This window comes from Panthera leo, chromosome D1 (genome assembly GCF_018350215.1).
Source record: "Panthera leo isolate Ple1 chromosome D1, P.leo_Ple1_pat1.1, whole genome shotgun sequence".
Classification (NCBI taxonomy): Eukaryota; Metazoa; Chordata; class Mammalia; order Carnivora; family Felidae; genus Panthera; species Panthera leo.
This window is the reverse complement of record NC_056688.1, coordinates 101602353-101619073: the sequence shown is the minus strand read 5'-3', so window position 1 is coordinate 101619073 and position 16721 is coordinate 101602353. Positions and strand designations below refer to the sequence as shown.

Sequence of the window (16721 nt, the reverse complement as noted above, 5' to 3'; positions counted from 1 at the left end):
ACTAAACATGGACTGTAGGTCACAGGTTCAAGTTTTACTTTAAGAAAGGACTTCTCTGCTGGCCAGTCTTATGCAGAGGCTACGGCAAGCTGCCAGTAAGCATAAGCTGTTATCTAACATTCTTTTTAAATGGATCTTCTGTCTTTCCATCCCTTGGGAAAAACATAAATTTTAGAAGAAATTACACTTCTCATGATTTGCTTTGAACCTGAGTCTAGGGGGTTCTCTTATTCTGCCTCTAGGGCTCTTGAGGGCCTCACAAAAACTTACTTCTTTGGGAAACAGTCTCAAAGTTATTTTTTTTTTCCACTTTTGTGTCAATTATATAGTTTTATTTTTCCATTTCTTCCTTTATTGCAAATTTCCCTTTATCACCACAAATAAGAGAAAAAGCTGTCTTATTTATTTATTCTTTTCCTCTAGCTGTTTCAGAAATTGCTATAAAATGAAGATAGGGCACGAAAATGAGGCTTTGGACTTCCTACCATATATAACAGGATGTAAACAGCTATTGAACTGTTGTGGGAAAAAAATAAATTTCTATGACAGCAGCAATCACTGAACCGCACAACTTATCAAAATGCATGGCAAGACCCTATTCCAACATTCTAATATTCAAGTCAGTCAGCTAGTTCTCGAATTTTCTACAATAGTTGGTAGATCCTGTTAAAAGAAAACCATAGGCCCCAAATGGAGTCACTTATGTTAAGGCCCCATGTCAGCAACCAAGATTCGATACCGAACCTAACTACAGTTTCAACTCTGCTCCCCCTGCATCAGAAGGTAACCTTCAACTAGTCAGCGTGAAATTACCTGGTCAGCATTAGTGAGATACTCCTCCGGATAGACTCCTTCTTTCCATTCCCCATAGGGAGGTGACCTTGCCTAAAACAATATATTCTTTGCTAATAGTTTCCCTTTTCTACCTCCTTCCTACTTTTAAACACTTCTTTTCCTACAGCTTGACAGAGCTCCTTTCTATTTGCAAAGAGATATGCTAATTCATGAATCATTTAAAAAAGCTGATCTTTGATCTTTCAAATTACTCAGCTGAATTTTTGTTGTTTCACAATCTCGGGGGGTTTATATCCATGGAATTCCTCATGGTTTTAAAGCTTGGGGGAATGGCAAACAAAGCAATTAAAACTATGCATGGGCAAAGTCAGGTCAACCTTATTTAATAAAGATTCAAAAATGTTTTGTTTAGAGACTGTAATTCCCCAGTGATAGATTTATTTGACCATAGTTTTTCTTCACATTCTATATTGAGTTTTGCTGAATCCATCCATATATGTAAAACAGATATGATCCATATATATAAATATAATATATATATTTATATTAATATTATTTATTTATTATTTATTTTATATTTTTATATTTATGTATTATATTTTATATTTATATTATATTTATATTTTATATTATTTATTATTTATTTATTTATTATTATTTATAAAATATTTTTATAAATATAATATTTATATTATAAATATAAATATTTATAATATTTTATAATATTATATAAAATAATATAATATAAATATATTATAATATATAATATAAATATTTATATATTTTACATATATTATATTATTGTATTAATATTATCAGTATTAATTATTAATAATTAATTATCAATTATTAACATTATATATTATATTATATTATAATATATAATATACATATAATATAAAATAATATTTTATATTATATTTATAAAATATTTTTATAAATTTTATATTATAAAATATAATATTTATATTATTTATAAAATATATATAAATATATACATATATAAAAATATATATATATATATATATATATATATATATATATATATGGATCGACTACTGATAAACACACAGGTACCGATTTTGTAAGCAGCAGCAGTTAGGTCCCAAGAAGATGAAAGACACATAGCTTTCTGGACATAAGAAAAGTCATTTTAGGCCTCTGGTCATCTTGTGAAAGAATCTATAAGTCATTGTGTTCTGCTAAACAGTCATTATCAGGCCTGGAAATAATCTAATCATGCCAGGGACAACAAATCAGTGGTAAAACTCCCAGTGCTGATTCAAAAGTGAAGACTGCCCTGATATAGACTCTTGAATTATCTTTTCCAGATTTGAACCCCTGTGAGCCCTCAGATACCTCAGATACCCAAGCAACTGGAGCCAGTATATCGATGATGCAGACCTTTGCCGGCTCTTGTGACTTTGGCAATCTTATGATTGCCACCTGCCCCAATTCCACGTTGGATTCCCCATTGCATAAGCCCCTTGGTGAATGTGTAGGCACCCTTAGCTTAGAACGTCTCCATTTTTATAAGTCCAGGAGGCACTGCTTTGGGAAAGACACTTGGTGTTCTCCTTTACTTGTTACAAGTAAAACCCTTCCTTTTGCTACTCTTTGGCTTTGCTGTGTTTTTTGGCTTCACATCCACCAAGAGGCTGACCCAGTTTTGGGTAACAATATTTCTGTAGGCAGTATACTAAGTATATTTTCCATTTTCCCTTCTACATGGACTGCCATCCTTTGCCACTCTATCTTCTGTTCCAGGAGACCAACCTGTATGAACTGTATCAGTCAATTTGGCCACTGGGGGAAGAGCTAACAGAAGAAAAGAGATGGTTTAGAACGTGTATTCCCAGACTCTGTCCCTGCACAGCCAATCGAGGCCACATTAATCCCTAGATCAATGCCACAGTTTTTATCCCATCTTCCTCACGAAAAAATCTTTCTCTCCCTCTCTCTCTGTGTTCTGATAACAGCTCTTTCCCCTTCTCCTTTTAGGCTCACATGTAGTAAAATTCTGTGTCAAAGGACTAGTCTGTCCTTTGTGGCTTTTCCATACTCCATTCACATCTTTATAAATAGTTCCTCTATTAAGTCCTCTTCAATTTGGGCCATCTGATTCCTGATACGACTCTGACTGATATGGTAATTAATATGAGGAGTAGCCTAAAATGATACCCTTAAACTGGTCGCTGAGATTAGTTTGATTACATATTTAAAGAATGTGCAGATACATCATTTAATAGGGAAATGAGACACTGGTAAGCCATGGCATGTAGTGGCATCATGATACTTTTTTACGTTATTTTTAATTTAAATTTTAGTTATTTATCATAAACAATGTTGGTTTCAGGAGTAGAACTCAGTGGTTCATCACTTACATTCAACACCCAGTGCTCATCACAACAAGCACCCTCTTTAGCACCCATCACCCATCTAGCCCATCTCCCACCCACCCCCCTCCAACAACCCTCAGTTTGTTCTCTATCATTAAGAGTCTTTTGTGGTTTGTTTCCCTCTTTACCTTTCCTCGTCCCATATGCTCATCTGTTTTGTTTCTTAAATTCCACGTAATGAGTGAAATAATGTGCTATTTGTCTTTCTCTGACTGGCTTATTTCATTCTTTCTTAGAGCTGAGTAATATTCCATTGTATATGTGTGTATATATATGTATATATACAGACACCACATCTTGTTTATCCATTCACCAGTCGATGGACATTTGGGCTCTCTCCATAGTTTGGCTATTGTTGATAATGCTGCTATAAACGTCAGGTGTTGTAGGCTCTAAGTCTCAAGCTCTCTTTTGTGTAGCAAAAGAGCAGGACGCAGGATGAAAAGTGAGAGATGGCTAATGTCCCGGAAAAGATAAGAGCCCCGAACAAGGGTCTTGCCCCATATTTATTAAGATCAGAAGGCTTACAAACATGATGGGCATGCACAAAGAGACAAAGAAGCTGGGAACATTAAGTTGGGGTTTTGAATATATATGGTGTTTGGGGTTTGGGTCAATATAAAACAAAATCCTGGCGCTGGGAAGATGGGCAGATGGTTCTTAATGGCGTACAGGAGGCGCCATGTCTGTTACCTTAGCTAGCCTAGGGGATAAGACAGAGAGGGGAAATAACTTCAGGGTTAACAAGGCACCTTTTCTGTTGTTAACCATCTCCACTCTGGGCTGCTTTACCTTCAACACAGCGGTCTATAACTCAATTTACCTGTTTACCTAACTTGGTCCTTCCCTCCTGTGAAAGCAACTTTCTGCTATGGTGCTAAATTGGGGTGGGGGGGGCGGGGCGCTTCTGCCCTGAAGGCCTAATCTTGTATTGGGTGCCTTTGTGCCCCTCTCTATTCTGGGGCCTTTACCCCTCCCTCTCTATTCTGGGGACTCTGCACCTCCCTATTCTGGGGTCAAACTCTGGGTTTGAGTTTACCCAAACTTGGGTGTGAGCATCCTATGACTTTGTACTTCTTAATGCCTTGTTAACCCATTGGTATAAGCCCAGGGATTCCTAAGCTTATTCCCCACAATCAGGGTGCATGTGTCCCTTTGAATCAGTATTTGTGTATCCTTTGGATAAATACCTAGTAGTGCAATTGCTGAATTATAAGGTAGTTAGTTCTATTTTTAGTTTTTTTGAGAACCTTCATATCATTATCCAGAGTGGCTGTGCCAGTTTGCATTCCCACCAACAGTGCAAGAGTGTTCCCCTTTCTCCACATCCTCACCAGCACCTGTCGTTTCTTGTGTTAATCATTACCAGCAATGTCACAGCTTGAAGTGCAGTAAAAGAGCAAAGCACTGAAAAATCAACTGGCGTTAGGATTGATCACAACCACAATAGCATTGATTGGAAAAATCATAGGGTCTTTTGAACCCCAGACTGTGATTACCTGATGGTAAACATGAAAGTGCATTTGGAAAGCTTCCACTGTGGGTTTGAGGGAGCTTCCCATTTCCATTAGTCCTTTAGGAAAGATATGGTTGAGGTCCAAGCCAGGGACTGATTGTGAGGACTGCAGAGAAGCAATACCAATGACATTGACCTTTGAACAACACATGTTTGAACTGTGTGGATCCACTTAACATGCAGATTTTTTTCAATGAATACAGGAAGTGTTGTGAATATATTTTCCCTTCCTTGTGATTTTCCTCATAACATTTTTTTCTCTAACTTTATTGTAAAAATACAGTATCAAATACATAGAACATACAAAATATGTGTTTATGTTATCACTAAGGCTTCCAGTCAATGGTAGGCCATTAGTCGGTAAGTTTTTGGGGAGTCAGAATTTATATACTGATTTTTGAATATGTGTGGGTCAGTGCCACTAACCCCTGTGTGGTTCAAGGGTCAACTCTAAATACTAAGCACAGCCAGAGATTTTATGGTAAGCTAAAATAATTGATGGAGGGAAGAATTACGACCATTAAGCAATGGGATAGTGATATTGGGTAGACAAGGACAGATCCAAAAACAAAAATCCTTGCTTGACGAGACAGTACCTAAATTTGCCCACTTGAGGGAAATAGCTTTTCTCTGGACAAGTTTTCCAATGACTATGCTTAAGAAGTTGCCTCATGGGGGCAGCTGAGCGGCTCAATTGGTTAAGCATTGGACTTTGGCTGAAGTCATGATCTCATGGTTTGAGCCCCATGCCAGGCTCTGTGCTTACAGAGTCTCTCCCTCTCTCTCTCTCTGTCTCTCTCTCTGCCCCTCCCCCACTTGCATGTTCACTCTCATTTTCCCTCAAAAATAAATAAATGAATTAATTAATTAATAAAAAAATTTAAAAAAGTTTCCTCATGGACTTATGTAATTCTCAACACCCAAATTCACCATACCACATTGACTCTGCAATGAAATTAAATATCATTAGCCCAGATGAAGAAATCAAAGACTTTCTCTTAGAGGAAATTTACACTAAGAAATTTATAAGATCCTCCCTATCTGTATTGGCACAAATTCAGGAAGCATGTAGGGGATTGGGCTCTAAAAGTGATAAACCAAGGAGACTGAAACGTAAGGATTAATCAAGGCAAACTTATCACAAGTGGACCCATGAAGGATTCAGGAATTCATTGTGTTTCCTCAAGAACCCTAGCAATTTATGGTATAATTAAATACTCAATAGAATTGATTTTTTTCCCACTGATTACTTACTGAAGATAAGACATTCCCAATGCAGTGATGACAAAATATGTGGTTAACATCAATACCATAGGTTTAGTTAATTTCTTCATAATGTTTATATGTAGTGTGCTAACTTCCTAAGATTACTTATATGCTTATTGTAATCTTTTCATGTTGTAATAAACTTATTTGGAAATCTCCTCAAGGTAAATTTACAAAACAAAAATGAATAAAAATATCTTCTCAGGCCAGCAGTCATTTCTTATTTGGAAAATAGAATAGTTTTCCTAAAGTAAATAAAACAGGAGAAACATGTCAAATGATTAATTCTCCTCTTTTATTATTAAACTTTTAATGTCAATATGACTTTTCAAACAGAAGTGTTTTTTTGTCTTTTTTTTTGAAAAATGATACTCCTTCTAAAATTATTTTTTCAATTCTCAGCCAACATTAAATAACCCGTTTTATGTTATTATTATGCATTAATTTAATACATGAGAATAATTCAAGAAAAATTTAATCTTATAATAACTTTATTCTAGTTAGTAAGTGTATTTAATCTTCATCTGTTAAATCAAAGATTGAATCTGCATAGTTAGCTTTTCATTTAAGAATTATTATCTAATTCAGAATATCAGAACTACCCTTTTTCAATTGGTTATTCTCTGGTGTTATAGCTGCTACTGATTATTATTAGTAGTAGTATTCCTCAGTGCTGACTATTTCTTTCTGATCTTTGTACAACTCCCAGTTTTACTGGCACTATTTGGAAAACATAGATCTTTATAGTTATTATTTGCTGCTTATACCAATAAAACATGGACATATTGATATTTATTTGAATTTCTATATATTTATATGTATTTCTCTCTCTATATTTAATCATATTGCCATTTTTTAAAACCCAATCAAAATGAATATTTCCCTTTCTTTTGTTTTATTGCTACCTTCTTTTTTATTTTTAATTTTTTTAACATTCACTCGTTTTTGAGAAAGAGAGAGAGAGGGAGAGAGAGAGAAAGCCGGGGAGGGCCAGAGAGAGGGAGACACAGAACTCGAAGCAACCTCCAGGCTCTGAGCTGTCAGCACAGAACCTACCATGGGGCTCAAACTCACAAACCACGAGATCATGACCTGAGCTGAAGTTGGACACTTAACCGACTGAGACACCCAGGTGCCCCGATATCACTACATTCTTACACTCTCTCTATATACTTCTCTTTTTATGAGTATCCTGGACTCCTTGGATTTCATTTGTTCAATATATTGCAATAAAAAGTATACTATTCTGGTTATTATCATGATTTTTCTTTGATACTCAGAATGCCACAACTTCAACCATATGGGACCCTTTAAGTCGGTTCCTTTTGTTCCTGTCCTTATTGTTTTAGAAGCATCTATGTTTTCTAGACACAACAGAGTATTTCAGGCACAAGTTATTTATTTTCTCTAAAACATAGACTGTCCTCTAAGAATTACTGATCCTTAAGTGGGCAGTAGTAGTAAGGATACAAATTTAGATCTTAAGTGTGTGAAAGTCATGCAAAATATCAAGCGGTACAATGGATTGTCTTCTCTGAGCATAGAAAGAGTGGCAGTCTGAGGTGTATCTCTATACTGTTTTATTAACAGCAACTAGTGGATGGACTAATTGAGCAGGGACTAGGAATAAGACTGGAAAGTTAGTGACAAGGAGGTCTGAGAGAGTATATGGATGGAGCTCTTGGAAAGGACAGTGTGAAAGTTCTCGTGCTCCATCACAGATGTGAACTGCAGGGCACTGATTGCAGAAAAGGAAATCTGCACTGAGAATGTTGGAAGCCTGTTTCCCTATGTTTTCTCCTCATAGCTTTACAGTTTTAAGTCTTACATGTAAGTTTTTAATCCATTTCGAATTGAGTTTTGTATACAGTGGGTAATTAAGAGTACAGTTCCACTCTTTTGCATGTGTATATCCAGTTTTCTCTATGTTTACTGAAGAGACCATCTTTCCCCATTGTGGGTTCCTTTGCACCTTTGTTGAAGATAGGTTGACCTTCAATGATCAGCCTTTTCTGGGCTCTGTATTCAATTCCATTGGTGTACATGTCTGTTTTTAGTCAAGCACCATACTCTTTAATTACAGAATTTTGTAATCAGAAAATATGATGCCACCAGCTTTGTTCTTATTCAAGACTGTTTTGGCTGTTCATGGCCTTTTGTGGTTCCATATGCATTAAATTTTTTTTATATATATCTGGGGAAAATGCCATACAGGTTTTGATAGATTGAATCTGTAGATTGTTTTGGGGCAGTATGGACATTTTAAAGTAGTATGGAAATTTTAACAATCTTTTTCTTTCTGACCCATAAACAGTGGCTTTCTTTTTCATTTACTTATGTTTTTTTTCAATTTCTTTCATCAATGTCTTTTAGTTTTTAGTGTACAGATCTTTTACCTCCTTGGTTAAATTTATTCCTAAATATTTTATTTGTTTTGATGCTAGGGTAAGTGGGATTTTTGTCTTAATTTTCCTTTCAGATAGTTTGTTGTTAAGGTATATAAATGCAACTAATGTTTGCATTTTGATTTCTTTTACCCCGATGCTTTATTAAAATTTTGTAATAGTTCTAACATGTTTCTGATGGAGTCTTTTGAGTTTTCTCTATATAAGATCATGTCATCTTATCATCAATAGGATACCATATTGCTTCAAAAAACCTCCGGAATTTAGCGGCGCCTGGGTGGCTCGGTCGGTTGAGCGTACGACTTTGGCTTAGGTCATGATCTCACAGTTTGTGGGTTCGAGCCCTGCAACAGGCTCTGTGCTGACCGCTTGCTCAGATCCTGGAGACCGCTTCAGATTCTGTGCCTCCTTCTCTCTCTGCCCCTCCTCTGTTCATGCTTTGTCTCACTCTGTTTCTCAAAAATAAATAAATGTAAAAAAAATATGAAAAAAGACCTCCGGAATTTATAATAGGTCTTTGTGCTGACCATGGACCCAGACAATGTACATATTAATGTGAGAAAACCTTCAGCGCTTTTCATATCACTTGTAAACTACACAAACCTATGAAAGTAATTGCTCCTTCTGGATTTCAGTCTAGTGGAGTCCTCTCTGTTTCTCAGAGTTGTGAGGCTCAAATATACGATAACAGATATGTTCCATGTATTGATTTTCCTTTGTATACTGAGCAGCTTCAACTGCAATTCCAAAGCCAATGCACTCTGAGGGGTTGACACCTGGTAGGGATCTACTCTGGGAGTCTCCAGCTTTCTCAAGGTAGAATTGGACATTCCAAAAAGTCTTGGATGCAGTACTTTTTAGATTGTTTTCAACAGTAGTTCTTAAAAGTTGGAATACAGTAGGGAAAAAAGTGGAAGCAACAGTATGAAACTCCCTAAGAGGTTCAATATTTTGGGCAGTTTTGTGTAAATCCACAAATGTATCTTTTTTTTTCCCACTAAAAATGTCGGAAAATCAGGTGTTAAGGGCTCACCTGGAGAGCTTTTAAAAGTACCTATATCAGAGTCCTATCTGCAAGGATTATGATTTAATTGATTCAGCGTAGGTCTGGGCATTGATGAATAAATTGATAAATAAAGCCAAAGAAACTACAACAGCCATTCAGGATTTGAGAATTACCAGATTAAGTGATATCATTATGTGAAGGCATGATTTGACTCAGCTGGCTCTTTGTACATTGGAAGGACTTAACTAATGTTAACTTTTTACTTCCCTCCCTTTCTCTCTTCCTTCCCTATTTTCTTCCCCCCCCTTTTTTTTTTTCACTTCCTCCCTTTGGTTCCATAACAAGGGAGCAATATAGTGGTCTAGACTTTTTGTGTCCATTTTAAAGACGCATAAGCTGAGGCTCATGAAAGTGAAGTGATGTGTTTGAGGTCACATGTAGGAAGTCCCCACGCTGGCCCTACTGTTTCCCTAGAAACAGTTTGTATTTCATCACTATGCAATAGTACATGGTTCCAGAGTTTGCTATGATCATGGAAAGGGGAGTGTAGGGTTCACATTTGCTATGTGGATAGTTGAGAGTACACTAGCATCATTAGCATCCCGAAATTCCAGTAGGTTCCAGGAAATGACTCTGTGTTTGGTCTCCGAACCCTGGATTTTGCGTTTTGCTCTTCTTGCAGTGAATGCACTCACTCATATTTATGATGACTGGTATTAGGCAGTACTGAAGGATGAGGACACCCTGATCACTCGGAAGGGTCACTTTAACCTTGATAGAGGTTCATCTGCAGAGCAGGGAGGGGAGGAGGAGCAACCAACAAATGCATCAACCAGGAATACCTCGGAACACATAATTAAGTTTTAATTACTGATCTGGGACATTATCCCTCAAGAATCTCAAATTCAGCCAAAGGTCCCGAAGCAAGGATACTCAGACGACTTCGGGGCTGCACTCTGTATGCATTCATCATCTTTCCAAAAGGGCTGAATGGGATTATAGCACCATCTCTCATCGGTTTTTGTGTACATGAGTATGTGGTGCGGAGAGGTATGAAGCAGGTTATTGCTTTGCATTGGTTATGGCCTTCGGGTAGGTTTTATATGTTGTGCCTATTGTCTATTAGATGTAAAAGAAAAAAGGAAGAGTGAAATGAAGCTATCAGTTATTTAACTAGAAGATTTTGGAGTTAGGCAGACTAAAGTACAAATGATGGCTCAGCTAAATGCTCTGACTGAGAAAATGGCATAGTTTCTCTCATCTTCAATTGTCTCCTCTTCAGAATGGATCTAAGTACATTTGGAGTTATTGTAAAGATACGATTTAATACCAGCAAAGTACCTACAAAAATATTTGTCACGCAAATAGAGAATTATAATGCACAGAATTAATATCATTTTCTTCTTGGGTGATTTTTTCCTTTTCCATAAAGAAGTTTTTGTTTGTTTGTTTTGTTTTGTTTTGCAGGTGGGGGTGGTGGGGGTGCCTGTTCTGAATATCACAATTTGTTAGCTTGTGTTATTGATGTTTACTAACATGGTATTCTTGCTGGAGTGTGGGGTTGGCTCCCTCTCAGAGCATGGCCTCCTTGGACCCCTTGCTTTCACATTTTCATATTTGCCTCCTTCTCCTCCATGTTGCATCAAACCCAAACCCCCATTATTTGTTTAAAAGACTTTTTGAAATGGATGCCTGAGTGGTTCAGTCAGTTAAGTGTCTGACTCTTGGTTTCGGCTCCGGTCATTATCTCTGGGTTCGTGAGATTGAGACCCATGTCGGCTCTGTGTTGACAGCATGGAACACATTTGGGACTCTCTCTCTCCCTCTCTTTCTGCCCCTCTCTTGCTTGTGTTCTTTCTCTCTCTCAAAATAAATGAATAAATAAACTTAAAAAAATACTTTGTGTAGCTAATTTACACTAAGTGGTAAATTATCATCTACAGTGCAGTTCGTAAACAATCTTAGTAATGCTTTTGCAAAAGTATGATTAATTCTTTTTCTAGTATAATTTTCAAAACTCACCAATGGATTCACTGGCAAAAATATTTAAGGTGTTCCTGGTTAGCTTTTCCTAAAGTTTTTCCCTAACTAGGTGGGAAACAGGATTTTGATGCTATCTTTACTCTTTTGGTTAAAAATTTTTAATGTTTATTTATTTTTGAGAGAGAGAGACACACAGTGGGAGTGGGGGAGGGGCAGAGAGAGAGAGGGAGACACAGAATCTGAAGCAGATTTTGCTATTTATAGCAAATTGGTTACAAGCCTGGAGTTTATATTGTGAGCTATGATTTCTTAGGTTCTATGTGTCAGATACTATGCTAAAATTGCTAGATGGACTTTCTAATGTAATCATTAAGATAATCCTATGAATTAGATACTAATATAGTTCCCACTTGAGCTAGGAGAAAAAAAAAGGCTTAGAAAAGTTTTGAAACTTACCTGAATGACCCACCAGAGAGCCGGTAGAGTCAGAATTCATATTCAGATGGTCTTTTTCCAGAGTTGATTTTTACCCCAACACTACGGTGCCTTGCAACATTATCCCTGGAAAAGGAGGTATGGATTATGAAAGACCGATAATATCATTGCTACACATCAAAATCTATCCTTCAAACTTAATAAACAATTTGTAGCAAAAAATGTTTTCCATTGCACACATGATTTATATGGCAAAGATTAAAGATGTAGCTTTTAAAAATCCTGAATTTATGAAGGAACAGTAGATTTCTCTAGCATGATGTAAAATATATTGTAGATTTCTTTCTGTGACTTACAGAACAGAAAGAGCAGCCATTTTTCTGTGAAATACGTAACGTGCCTGATATGCTGTGTCTATATGAAGACAAAATAACCTGAGCTTAAGTAAAGTATAAGTTAACACATGTTGTACCTTCTTGGTAACAAGTCACATTAACTATTTCTCTCCCTCTCTCTCTCTCTCTCCCTCTCCCTCTCCCTTTTCTCCAAACTGAATTAGGTGGCTTTTTGAGCCTTAGGCAGTATTGTTTAGAAAAATAAGTGATTTGGTAGTAAATGATTTTGCCGGACTCTATTCTTCCACTAAAATTACGGCTCAGATTTATTCTTCATCTGAGCTCCAGACTTAAGAAAAATAAGAACTAAGAAGAGTTTATTTGAGTTTTATCAACATTTGAGAGTGCTTATTATGTGCCAGGGAATGGCAAAACATAAATCAACCTAACAGGATCCCTAGAAACCCAAAGTCAATTGGAGAGATAGACTCACAACTTTGTATTCACTCACATAAGGACAACAATCAAGTATGTTCAAAGGATGAAAATGGTTCAGCAGAGGGTGCTCTCGTTAACTTTGTTCAGATGAATTAGATTAGGGAGAGTTTCCAAGAGAATGTCATACATGCCTACTATTTAAAGGGCTGAATAGAACTGAGTTTTCCAGGCAGAAAAGTTGGAAGGAGGCATTTAGCAACCGTAGCTTTTTGCCTTGAGAGGTAAGACGGACGTGCGCAGTCAGCTAGGGGGTTGGTTGCTTGCTTGAGATGGCTGTATAGAATCTACAGGTAATTACCAACTATCCAGGGCTTTTCAACCTATATCTAATTGGGTGAGCTTGCTTCCTATTATAGGAGGTACGTTCCTCTGCAAGAGTGTCTTTATTCCTCTTTTCCTTGTAATGGACTTGCAACTCTGTGTTCTGATAGGAATAGAAACAGATTTGTATCCTGGAAAGTGACAATTGAATGGATTCTAACTCTCTTTCAGCAGCTGTAGCCATCAAGTAACTAAAAATGCTGTTTGTGCATGTAAAGGCACTAAATGTGGAGCCAGTATACTTACGTTCCTTTATGTGAACAATTCTACATATGCATACATGCCTAGGGAACCAGGACTGTTACATTTGCCGTGGTTTTCTCACTGTAGACACAGCTATATTAGACACATGTGTGTTGTATATATATTCAGTAATTCAGTGATTTAGGACAAGTTGTTTAGCATCTTAAAGACTTAGTCTCTCTGCCATTTAGGGGAGTGGGTGAAGAATGCCAATAATTCATGATCTGTGCACTTGACAAGATTCTTTAGCGAGAATCACACGAATCATAATGATAATAGTTAACATATACTGAGTTCTTACTATATATGTCTAACTCTATTTTAGGTGTTTTACTTGCATTATCTCATTTATCTCGTCCGTCAATTTTGAGGAGCCTGCTCTGCCCCAGTCCCACGGATGAGGACAGTTGGGCACAGGTTGGTGTCATGAATTGTGCACGGGCACGTGGCGGACCCACACGCGTCATCCTGCTCTCCAGTGGCACACCCCATCCACCTCACTACTAATGGTGCGATCTCCTGAGTGTGTGTCACTTTGTCAACAGAGAAACTCACTGTGGATGTCATTTATGTCATAGTCACTTCTAGAATCACCAAAACGTTTCTTCCTTGCAACAGAACTTTCTTAGTGCTGTTTGAAGGGACTGGGAGGAAGCTCTGAAACTCCCGCTCACTCCATTTCCTGCTGCTTCAGGTGAACACAGGACTGTGACCTGACTTCTCCCTCCTCTTTCCAGGTCCGCCCCTCCTGTATCCCTAGACTTCAGATTTTAGATAATTTAGTGTATCAGTTCACTGAATTATTTGATTTGAAAAGCCCTGATTCAAATCAAAATATAAGAAAGCCCTTTAAAAGACATTACATGTGACTCGATACTATTTGAGAAAGGATGTATTGGATAAAGTGGTCTTTTTCATGACCCACAACTACTTGGTTCTTAAAGGTCTTCCTGGTAAGATTCCCCATGCTCTCGGGGAAGGGGCTGTTTTCTTCATCACAACTTGCCACTCAACTCTGAGCTCTGAGACTGTCGACAATGTCTATTGGGTTTACCAGTGTATGCCCAGCATCTGGTACATACTAGATTATTATAAAGGCATTTTTGAAAAAAAAAAGAATGAAAAAAAAAGAAAGAAAGACAAAAATGAATGAACAAATGAGTGAATGAATGACTGGCAGTTCTTCTGGCTGCTGTAACTGCGCCTGTCTCTGGGACACTTCCTTACCCTATGTATCTGCCTTAAGTCACTGCTTTTGATCTGCTCATGGCTGCAAGTCAGTTAGCCAAACACACTAACTTAGTGCATAAATAAATTTAGAGTAAGTAGGCACAGGGTGGGAGATGAGGAGCTCTCAATGAGTAGACCTGGTAACTTTAACTTGTCTGGATCTTTTTCATTCATTTGACTTCTCTGAAACAGTTTTTATTACAGAAGTGAATTCTAGATAAATGTAGCATCACTGTACATTAGCAGAACAATTAATACTGGATGTTATTTGCGGACTGGCTCTCGCATGTAGATATTGTCTTAAATTCTTTATACACATCATTTAATTTAATCTGCAAAAAATCACTTCTCCCATTTTTTTTATCTAATGAAACTATCCAAGACCCCACAATATGGAGGTGGTGAGGCTGGTAGAATTGGCCATTTGTGTGATCCATGACTGGTTTTGTTGGTGTGTGCAGTCTTCGTTCTTCGGGTGTCCGGGTGTCTAAGCAGGAGAAGGTTGTCTCAGAGTGATACAGAAGAATGTATCTGCCAATCTGTTCCTGCCATTACTTTTAGGTTAGCACAGGAAGCTATGCCCTTCCTTGATTTTTACTTAAGTTCTACGTCATGCTGCTCTGTTGTTGGGTGTGCAGCAAGGACATAATTAGACCTTTTTAAAAATGTAGGGCATGAGGAAGGCTTTGAAGAATGAGTAGGTTTTGAACAGATTATAAACCAACCAAAGAGCATATTCTTGGAGAAGATTCAAGTATATCTGCTTAACTTAAAAAGAGTCGTTGAGTTTGGAAATCTTAACCTCATCAAGAGACTATGGCCTCCAAAAGTAGAAGAAAAGCTTTCCATTTGTAGTACAACTCAGATACTCAAGGCATGATTCCAGATCAAGACTTTTCTTTGCTTTCCTATTTATGTCTTAAATTTCCAACACTGAGATATAGGACATTTGATGTTTGTCTTCAAGCGGATGCTTCTGTAAAAAGGGGGTGGTTTGAATAATGGATATGATAAAAACAAACTTCACTGTGACTGAATTTGTGTTCCTGGGCCTCTCATCTCAGCCAAAGATGCAGCTCATTCTTTTTATTATGTTCTTGTTTTTCTATTTGTTAACAGTAGTGGGGAATATTATAATTATCACTGTTATTCAGATAGAACCTCGTCTCCAAACCCCCATGTACTTCTTCCTCACTAATTTATCCTTTCTAGATATCTGCTATATATCCACCAATGTCCCACAAATGCTGTCCAACATGGTGGGGAAAAAGACCATTCCATTCTCTAGCTGTGCTACTCAGATGTACTTCTCCCTCTCCTTTGGAATGATTGAATGTGTTCTTCTTGGGGTCATGGCTTATGACAGATATGTAGCCATTTGTCACCCTCTTCATTATACTGTCATTATGAACCAAAGTATCTGTGTCCAATTGGCAGCCATTTCTTGGTCCAGTAGCTTCCTGAGCTCCATGGTTATCAATGTCCTCACCTTGAGTTTGCCCTACTGTGGGCCCAATGTCCTGAATCACTTTTTCTGTGAGGTCCCTTCTGTCCTGAGGTTGGCTTGCACTGACACCTCATTTACTGAGCTGGTTGTTTTCATCTTCAGTATTATCATCGTCTTCATTCCTTTTCTCCTGATTGTTGTTTCCTATGCCCGAATCCTTCTATCAGTCCTCAGGATACGGTCAGCTTCTGGAAGGCACAAGGCACTGTCTACCTGTGCCTCCCATCTGACAGTGGTGGCCTTGTTCTATGGAACTGCCATCTTCATGTACATGAGACCCCAGTCGAAGTCCTCCAGGGCTGGGGGCAAGATCATTGCAGTGTTCTACACTGTGATCACACCTATGCTCAACCCCTTGATCTATAGCCTAAGGAACCAAGATGTGAAAGGAGCTTTAAGGAGAGCTATTGCAAAACAGAAGACAGGAGGGGTCTTAATGGGACATAAAGTTAACTGTTAATCTAAGATGGCTGACTTCTGGATATGAAGTAAGACAATAAATAAGACCTTGAACCGTCAATGTTTGTCCTGCCATTCATAAAGAACACATAAAGCCAGCTGCAAACTCAGCAGGAACACATATTCTCCAAGGGCAAATTGCAGCTTTAATGTGCCAAAATAACTTCTTTCATTGGGTGACTATTTGCTTACTTACTATGAACTTTTAGTTCTCTAAAATCATAGACTATCTGAAATTAATTGCTTGACATTATAACAGTAAGATGAAACATCTTATGACTGCTGGAGGACCTAAAGCATCTTCATATAGAGAAACATCCTGA

The 16721-nt window shown here is 37.5% G+C and overlaps 1 protein-coding gene across 1 annotated transcript; it reads left to right on the top strand.

Moving 5' to 3' along the window:
• The first annotated feature begins 15433 nt into the window (after positions 1-15433).
• Positions 15434-16399, top strand: LOC122201329 (olfactory receptor 2G3-like). Its single transcript, XM_042907205.1, has one exon. The coding sequence runs from the start codon at positions 15434-15436 to the stop codon at positions 16397-16399; it is 966 nt and encodes a 321-aa protein (XP_042763139.1).
• The last annotated feature ends 322 nt before the right edge of the window (positions 16400-16721 follow it).